At 39.2% G+C, this 9,060-nt stretch overlaps 1 protein-coding gene across 6 annotated transcripts; it reads right to left on the reverse strand.

The window, feature by feature from the left end:
- Window positions 1–1,253: 1,253 nt before the first annotated feature.
- bcas1 (brain enriched myelin associated protein 1) lies at window positions 1,254–8,662 on the reverse strand. Of its 6 annotated transcripts, XM_029436553.1 has the most exons (9): window positions 8,386–8,662; window positions 7,422–7,475; window positions 7,043–7,078; window positions 6,508–6,723; window positions 6,322–6,402; window positions 3,480–3,602; window positions 3,301–3,381; window positions 2,755–2,961; window positions 1,254–2,389 (listed from the first exon to the last, which is right to left on the reverse strand). In XM_029436553.1, the coding sequence occupies exons 1-9, from the start codon at window positions 8,404–8,406 to the stop codon at window positions 2,309–2,311; spliced, it is 900 nt and encodes a 299-aa protein (XP_029292413.1). In that variant the 5' UTR covers window positions 8,407–8,662; the 3' UTR covers window positions 1,254–2,308. The 6 variants fall into 6 exon arrangements, with proteins under 6 accessions (XP_029292413.1, XP_029292415.1, XP_029292416.1 ...); XM_029436555.1 differs by lacking the exon at window positions 7,043–7,078; XM_029436556.1 differs by lacking the exon at window positions 6,322–6,402.
- Between the last annotated feature and the right edge of the window lie 398 nt (window positions 8,663–9,060).

Genomic DNA, 9,060 nt, shown 5'->3' on the forward strand with positions numbered 1-9,060 from the left:
CCTCTCAGAACAGACCTGTTTATAGGGAACAGTGCCATGATGCACATTCGTGCTGACAGCAGGCCTCCTGTCAGGCCTCCCTGCCCACTGTTCCCTTGTTCCACCCCCTCTGAGCTCTGCATTCACACAGTCACATGCATTGTCCTGGGATGAACTCCTGCACCATGGTGGTCGAGCGGATCTTTTGCAGTTTGTACAATCAGTATCTATTGTTAAATCTATACCTATAACTGTTTTATTTTAATAAGCCACCCTGTTCGGTTGTGTCTGTCAAACCCTCATGATATATGATTACTTTCATGATTGTACAGGAAGCCTTCTCACAATTCTGCGTGTGGGGACATGCAATATTCTTCATCTGCATCGTTTTTCTTGGCACACAGGTGCATAAAAGGCTCGGTGAATTTATTCATAACAGCATAAAAAAAGAGAAGACAGGGAGTGTGTGTGTGTGTGTGGGGGGGGGGTGAGGTGCAGTATGGGTGCTATAAAGTTTTTAATTTTAAGTTAATGTTAATAATTGATGATTTTATGTTTAGTAATTACCTCTTCGCACATAACGATACTGTTGGCAAAAAAACGTCGCACATTCGTCTTAATTAGAAACAATCCTCGGGGGAAAGGACAGACAATGGACCACATGTCTTATACTGTACTAGCAATACCTCACTTGTTCTCCTTAAGTGCCACGGCAATTACTTTGATGCTCAATTTAAAATGATCACAACTATTATAGAGGGTAATGCAAGAAGAGTGTGTCTCATTGATAACAAAGGAGCAGCGTGAGTTATGCCTTCAGGGGCCGCGACTCATCCCTTAATGGTGGGTCTCAGACATTACTATCTAAAACACATCCTTCCAAAGACTGCACACTGTGCTATCCATCATGGAAATTACATCATAAATGTTAATAGAAGATTTGAGGGCTTCCTTTACCTGGAATATACAATTCCTTAGATATTGTTTTACATCTTTTATCTCTAAGGTGTCTCATGGTGGAAATGTAAATTGGTATTCACTCGTGATATCCATCAGTCATCCGTCCGTCTGTCACAGTTACAAATGATGGCGTCCACTGCGGTCAGTGTCCTGTCACTTGTCTATCAGCCATACAAACAAACATATAGATGAGTAAGGCGGCTGACAGGATCTGCTTCTACTCCCAACATAGCGAGCTGTGACTCACATGTCACTCCCTCTTAGCTCACAAGTATAATGCTTTATCTTGTGTACATCAAAAAAAGATTTGGAAGTGTAGCATATGATTTTATTTTTGCCAAACTTGCTGATCCACATATTCTGCAGTTGTCGCAACACCCAGTTATTCTCGTTCCTCTTCACTGATGAACAACAAACAAATGGTGAACATGTTTATTGTCTTCAAGATAGCTGAAGTTACACATACACACGCATACATACATGTAGGCAAACAAAAGCATTATATTAATTGCACGTATGCCAAACACAAATGACTAACACCATAAGACTTCCGTTAAAATACACGACACAAAGTGTAATCAAATTAAAAGCTAATCGACTGTGATTTATGACTACACCTTTTGTTTTGCCACCTCAGATGCATCTGTTACACTTACAATCAGTTCCCCACAGAACAGTAAATATTGTGATTTTCCCATATGGCCCAATACATGACTGTTAGGATACGTGAGTATATGCTTTAGTCTACGTGTAGCTTGCATAAAGTTAAAAAAAATCTGTAAGTGAAGTTTGTTAAACAAATATGCTCCTGTTATCAGCTGGTCATTTTCATGTCATATAGATTTAAGTACTTTTTTTTCAATGTAATTTCATATTAACACCTACTTTGCCACAACTGTATGATTTCTGTCTGGTTTCTGTAAATAGAACCTTTTTCTTTAAATAATTTGCTCAAAGCAAAGCGTGGTCTATTGCTTCAGCCCAGCGAGTTAGGTCGCAAGAACGGAGAGAAGTCACATTAAATGTCTGTAGAAAAGGTTTCACTCTCACATTTCTATACTTGTCAAGACATTTATATGACCAACAAAAATATTATATATCTCAACAACCTCGCCTTTGACCCTTTCAAATCACCACTTGTTCAACTGTCCACTGTTTGACGTTCTCACAACTTGCTTTTACCCTTAAAGTCACTTCTCCTCCCGCATTGTAACTTCTAAACAGTAACACAAACAACAACATGTAGTTAAAGGAATTCAATAAGGGTTGAAAGGGAAAATGAGACAGAGAGAGAGAGATATGAAGATTGAGTAAGAGCAAAGAAGATAGAGGGAGTTTTTACAGGGAAACTTCACTGTGGGTTTTGGTTTCATTTGGCCTTCTCAGCTCCTGCAGCAACAGGGGCGGACTCTGTCTGGACCCCGGCATCTGTCGAGTTACGTTTCTGACCCTGAAATTTAAAGGGGGGAAAAATTGGTTAATTACAGTATCTACTGTACTAACACCCATTTGATTTAAGTCTCCTAGAAGTGTTGTTCTTGATGCTAGTTGTGGGGAACAATTCATAACTTGAGGTCTTCGTTTTCTCTCTTGCATCGTTTCGTTAAGCCGCAATGAAATATGTGTCCTCTGACTCAAGTCGAATGTATTAACTGTAGCCTAAGTTATTAAAACCAAACTGTGAACTAGGGCCAACACCTTTAGTTACTCAATGAGTTGCTGCTGCCATCTAGTGGAGACACAGCCACAACATATTGCAATACGCAAAGCCATTTAAAAATAAAGTCTAGTAAAAGAAAGTGATGCTCTCCTCACCAGAATTTTAAAGAACAGCTGGATGGAGTTCCTCTTCTCCAGTTTCTTGGGCACATTGGCGGCATCGTCGTCAGCTTGGGAGGCCACTGTAGGCTTGTTTTCTACAACCGCCTCTGATGACTTGGCTGCTGCTTTGGGTTCCTCCTTGGCTTTAACCGTCTCTGCTGCAGCAGCTGGGGCAGGGGTCGCACTTTTGGGATCAACAGCCTGAAAGTGTTGCGGTGCATAATGAGAAATGCAATTATTCCGGTTCTAGAGCAGCCTTCTGTATCATTTACATAAGAATATCCAATGTGCTCCACTCATTAAGCGCAGATGGACTTTGAGACGACATCAGATGTAACATTTGAAGTGACATTAAGATGAACCAGCTGTTAGGATCAAGTGTATCTGAGTGACTGCAACATCATGAGCGATGATCATAGAAGCACAGATGTGTGTTGTTATGATTCTTAAATATAATAACAAATGGAGAAAAACACTTCTGAGGAAATTGCTGTGGTTAGTAATGCGTCTAATCTCAAGAGGTAATTTTACTGTATTTACCACTCCAGCTGTTCTCCTGAGGAGCCGAACTCCACTTGTGGAGGCTGCCTGGACTTTTGTGGTCATGTGGTCTAACAGTACCTCAAATTCACATTAATCTGTTACTTTCTGTTAAGTAATTCCACCACAATTTATACTCATGTTCAGTATTCATGCATTTAAAGTGAATGTGTCCTTACTTTGGGCTTGAAGAGAGACATGAAGGATGATTTTGAAGCTTTTTTCTTTTCCTCCTGAACTGGCGGTGGCGGTTCTGGCTTTGCGGCAGCTTCCAGAGTGCCAGTTTTTGAGGGATCCACCTTCTTTTATGAAAAACGGCAGAGAAGAAAAACACATATCATTAGGTATGAACAATTTAAAGGCATGGCCATGATTGAAGCTGACAGAGTGAGGACAGGAGCTGCCACCTGTGAAGGTAAAGAAGAGGTAAAAGAGGGGAGAGTGTGATAAGAACCGACCCCTGTAAGCCCACGACATCATGCACCAAACTAAATAATCTTATTGTCTGGATGAAAAAAAGACAAGGAAATAGGAAAGGGAATGTCTCCACTGAAGATTCATTCTTTAAAGGGAAAGTTCGACAGATCGGGAAATAACCTAAGCTTAGTTGCTTTCTTGCCAAGAGATGAGAAGATTGAAACCATTTTTATACTATAATACTATTATATTATATAGGTTAGCTTAGCTAGACAGGCGGGAAACCACTTTGTCTCCGTCCAAAGGTTATGGACACCAGGTTACTGTTTAATATGTTAAAATGTGTTTGTTAATCCAAATCTAAAGTGTTTTTCTTTCTGATATAACTTGTTAATTATTAAGCTTTAAAGGTGCCTATACGTAGATGTCCTTACCCTCGGGGCAGAGCCAGGCCAGCTGTTTCCAGCCTTTATTCTAAGCTAAGCTAACCAGCTGTTGCCTCATATGTAACAGACAGAGGTGAGAGCGATCTCCTCATCTAACCCTCAGCAAATAAAACAAACGTATTTCCCAAAATGTTGAACTCCTTTAATTTACCTCAGCTTCTACCACTGGCTGTGGTACTTCTTCCACCATCTGCAGGGAAGGAACACATATTTGTTTCCCCATCAATGTATGAAAAGCTGTATAAAAATGCAATAAATCCTGATTTATCTGTCATGATGGAAATTTACCGCGTACAGAAATTAGTGATGCAATTTGATAAAAAAATGCTTTAACCAATTAATTAATCAATAAATCGAAACATAAAAAAGTAATGACTGTAAATGCCAAATTGTATGTGTGTTAACTGAAATTATTAAAAGGCTACTTTTGGTTCAACATAATATTTGGTACATCTGGTACAGCGTCATGTCAGAGGTGCCTGGAGAGTGAGGAAAGTGAAGAATTAATATTCCCGAGCACTTCCTGCTGATTTACCTGCTCTTCTACAACTGGCTGTGCCACCTCCTCTGCTGTCTCATGGGGTTCAACATTATTTTCACTCTGAGCAGATGCAAATGAATCAGAACATGTGAAAAAAATTATCAAAGCATCAGAAGATTAATCCACTTCCCTAAAAAAAAGGCAAAACCCCCAAGATTGACAGCTTTCCTTGGATTTACCTGGACTTCTACAACAGGCTCTGGCACCTCCTCTGGTGTCTCCTGCAGAGCAAAACTACTTTCTTTTATTCTGAAGAGATGCAAATTAATATCGACATGTGAATGTGCTGTAATGTACTGTATCAGTTATGAGCACAGCTGTAATCCTTCAAAGATTATTGAAGATATGACCCACTGTGCTAGTGAGAGCTTTGCTAAAAGACGATTGAGATTCAAACTCACAGTCCCCGAATACAGACTGAGCTTGCTCTCGAGTTTACCTGTACTTCTACCTCTACTTGTACTGCTGGTTGTGCTGGTGCATCCTTGATTGTCTGCAGGACAGTGAAGAAATCATCATTGTTAGTAAAAGCATACAAAACAAAAAACAGAGGAAGCAGTTTTAATTATGAAATGCTTAATATGTTAGCATGGTAATGAATTAACTAATTATGAACTGGTTAAAGGAACAGTTTGACATTTTGGGAAACATCTATGCGCTTTCTTGTCGAGAGCTGGATGAGAAGATCAATACGACGCTCGTACCTGTGAGCTAAGTATGGAGCTAAAGCCAGAAGGCGGTTAGCTTAGCTTAGCTTAGCTTAAAGACAGGAAGCAGGGGGAAGCAGCTAGCTCCAAAGTTCACAAACAGCCGACACCTACCAGCGCCTGTAAAGCTGACTAATTAAAACACTGTATCTTGTTTGTTTAATTCGTACAACAACTGAAGCGTAAAACTGACACGATGAGGTTTTGTAAGTAGTCATGTGCGGTAAATATTTCTTATTGCATACTGACATCAAATTGAGTATGTTGTGCGTTCCAACTGCATAGCAGCCTATGTACAGTTTGCAAGAATGTCTGAGTATGCGCTGTGAGCTTACTGGATATACTCAAATGCATTGAGTGTTTTCAAACTGTGCAATGTCAGAGATTTTAAGTTTTTAAGTTTTAATATTTTTTCAGGCACCAGGATAGCTGGTTTCCAGTCTTACTGCTGAGCTAAGCTAATTATCTCCTGACGCTAGCTTCATACTTAGTGCACAGACATGAGAGTGGTATTGATCTTCTCGTCTACTTTTAGGCAAATAAGCAGAATTTCCTCAAAATGTCTAACTTTTTGTATTTATTAAACAAATCACTAATGCAATTTAGATGTTGAACATGTAATGTATCATGGAAACATGGACTGTGGTAGAACCTTTTTACAGAACTCACGCTTCTACTATTATTAGACAAGACTCCCTGATGAGTCACATTTTTTGAAAGAGTACAACAAAAACCAGATTCCCTGGATGAGGTTCAAAGCAAGATGAATAGTACTTTACACAATTGCTGCATGTTCCAATTTGGAAACAGCAAATTGTTCAGTTTCTGCCACCTCCAGACAAACCAGCTCTTGTTCAGTTAGTAACAGGACGAGCCATGGTCAGTTTGAGAACATAATAATCTACTGTACCACTGCTGCGGTCTTGGCCGGGGCTTTGGCTCCACTTGCTGAAGCGCCCTTGCATTTGAACACCTTGACACCTAGCAGCACCTCAAATTCACATATATTTCACTCTACTCACTGAATGTCTACATTAATAACCATCACTTTAAGTAAGGATCTTCTCTTGCAATCTCCAGTTTGCTGTTTGTTTACCTTTGGACGGAAGAGATTGCTCAGAGTGGATCTGGCCGATTTTCCTTTTGAGGACTCGGGTGTCTTTGCAGCAGCTTTGGGTTCTTCTTTGGGTGTGGGTTTGACAGGTTTGGCAGCTGTTTCTCCCTTAATTTCCATTTTCGGTGGCTCTGGAGGAGGTGGTGGGGGGATAGACATTCCTTTGAGTGCTGCTGGCGGCTCAGATACTTGTGCAACCTATTCAAGACAGAGCGGGTGTTAAAATAATGGTTCGGAAAGAAAAGTGTCCACACTGTCCCCTTTTAACGGCAAATTCATTTTAAGACACGCAATGACAGTTGTAGGCGAGGTAGGATAAGAAAATGCAAAGCAGGGATCAATTCAGTTTAGCAACTAAAGTTTCCGTCCGAACCAAACTATTAAAAATGTAATTAGTATGTACAATGCAAAATTAGCAATTAAAGTAGCATTTCGGGAAGTTAAGTTAACCCAACTATGTCCAGTAAATAAAGGGGAATAAAAACTAATTAAAACACTTTATGGGCAATGTGCTCACAGTAGTGGTTGCCGCTGGTTGGTTCTCCTTCTGGGACTATTAAGCAACAGAAAAAGGAAGCAGTTAGAGAAATAAAGTTAAACTGAAGCAAACAAAGATCTGCAAACAAGCGTGTGTACATGTCCTATAAAAACTTTGGAGAACTTATTGGCTCTTTAGAAATAAAATCTTCTTTTCTGGAACCATGGATATCGTAAATGAATTATTAAATAATGCAGAAATGGAAACTAATATAAATTAATTTCAGATAGAAAATTGAAAATATAATATGTATACTCGATAATCAACCCCTAATATAACTGAGTTTACTGATACAGCTCAACCAAGATAATGTTTAATAATGTATCATGTTTTATATGCTTCTGAAACATCTGTTCACCTGATCTTTTGGGGCATCAGGAGTAGCTGTTTCCTTGGTTATTTTGGGAGTCACCTGGGCAACAAGGGAAGAAAAATGACCCTCCTTCAATCACTTTTGTTAATGCAAGACAAATAATAATAAGAAAAACGAAAAATGCCTATCCTTCAAATGTGAAACGTGTGTGCATGATGTTATTTCATAAAGCTGGCAAAGAAGCTGTGTCAGCGTATAGTATTGACGTAATAGGAACAGCAAAATTATTATTTAGATAAAACAGAAGCCTTTCATGAATGCAGACATTGGCCTTTATGATAAGTAAAGCGAGGCACACTGAGGACCCTGACAGAGCACATACAGTACATGCGCTGTCATTGTGACAGCCATTGTGCTCCGGAGATGGCGTAGGCCTGCCCTCGCTCTATCTTCACAAATCTCAACTTCCAACTGCACAGGCCTCCCTTGTGAGCTCACACTATGGGTTGAACAATAGGCCACCACATTCCCGCATGTTCAGAGACTTGATTAGCATGGGGCTAGGGCAATGGTAACTCTTTAAAACGGCATGATTCCAAAAGACGGCACGATGAAGAGGAAACACAATAGCTGCTTGTTAGTTGTAGGTTTTCCATCAGGCGCTGTCATAATGGCAGATTTAGTTTATGCATACCTTTACTGCCATAAAACACGCCTTTCACATACCTCAGCATAAAATAAGAGATATCCCATTTAAACATCTTCACTGTTGAATTTATTATCAACATTATCAGGCAAATTACCAAATGTGTTGGCTTCAGTGAGGCTTTAAAAAAATAATTGAACATTTTAATATTTGTTGTTTAATTGATAACAAGCGTGGATTTGTTTTTAAATCTTTGATTACAGGAGGTCTTTCATTTATCTTTTCCTAAGCAGTCTAATTTTACAAGCAATTAGAAAAATCAATTGCACAACCACCCTTAATTTCTCAAATTGTTTTACTTACTAGTGTTTTGAAGAAGTTCATAACTGGATTCTCTTCTTCTTTACTGTCCTCTTGGTTTTCCTCAGGTTGACCCGCGTCTAGAGTCTCACTCTTCGGCTCCGTTAGTGATTCTGATTCTTGCTTTAGGTCAGCTGTCTCCTATACACCATCACAAAGAATTAGCCCCTTGAGAATTATGTTAGAGCCGCACAGCTGATAATGCAAGCAGTGAGTGTCTTAATCGCAGCATTGAGATGGGAGCACAATTCCAACCATGCCTCTGCCTACTCGGGGCATTGTCAACAATCAGCCTTTTATTAAAGTGTGTGTCCCACCCCTCACTCATTGATATTCAACAATGTGCGAGAGTTATGCCCTGAAAAATGTCAGGAAACTCAAATACCTTGCTGTGTTATGATGGTGGGTATATTTAAAATACAGAACTGGTCTGATTTTAAGATATTTTTTATTAAATCTGTTCACTTTTTTAACAAAAATATCATATTCTTTTTAAAACTAAGTCACTACTAAAAGGTATTATTTGTCACTAAACACGAAAGAATGCAAATAAATTATGAAACAAAATCATGAATGAAGAAAAGGTTTTAATTTTTGATTTTATTGGAAAATGTTTCAGCTGTTAACAATGTGAGCTTTGTGTTGATGATATACTGTGTGTGTATATATATATATATA

This window comes from Cottoperca gobio, chromosome 7 (genome assembly GCF_900634415.1).
Source record: "Cottoperca gobio chromosome 7, fCotGob3.1, whole genome shotgun sequence".
Lineage (NCBI taxonomy): Eukaryota > Metazoa > Chordata > Actinopteri > Perciformes > Bovichtidae > Cottoperca > Cottoperca gobio.

Excerpts from the sequence above, each read along its gene's own strand:
- bcas1 (XM_029436553.1), bottom strand. The coding sequence starts at position 8,406 with ATGAACTTCTTCAAAACACTA. Across the intron at positions 3,603-6,321 it reads CGGCCAAGACCGCAGCAGTG|AAGGTGGATCCCTCAAAAAC; the intron begins GTACAGTAGATT and ends TTTTCATAAAAG. Across the intron at positions 2,962-3,300 it reads TCAGGAGAACAGCTGGAGTG|GCTGTTGATCCCAAAAGTGC; the intron begins GTAAATACAGTA and ends CAACACTTTCAG.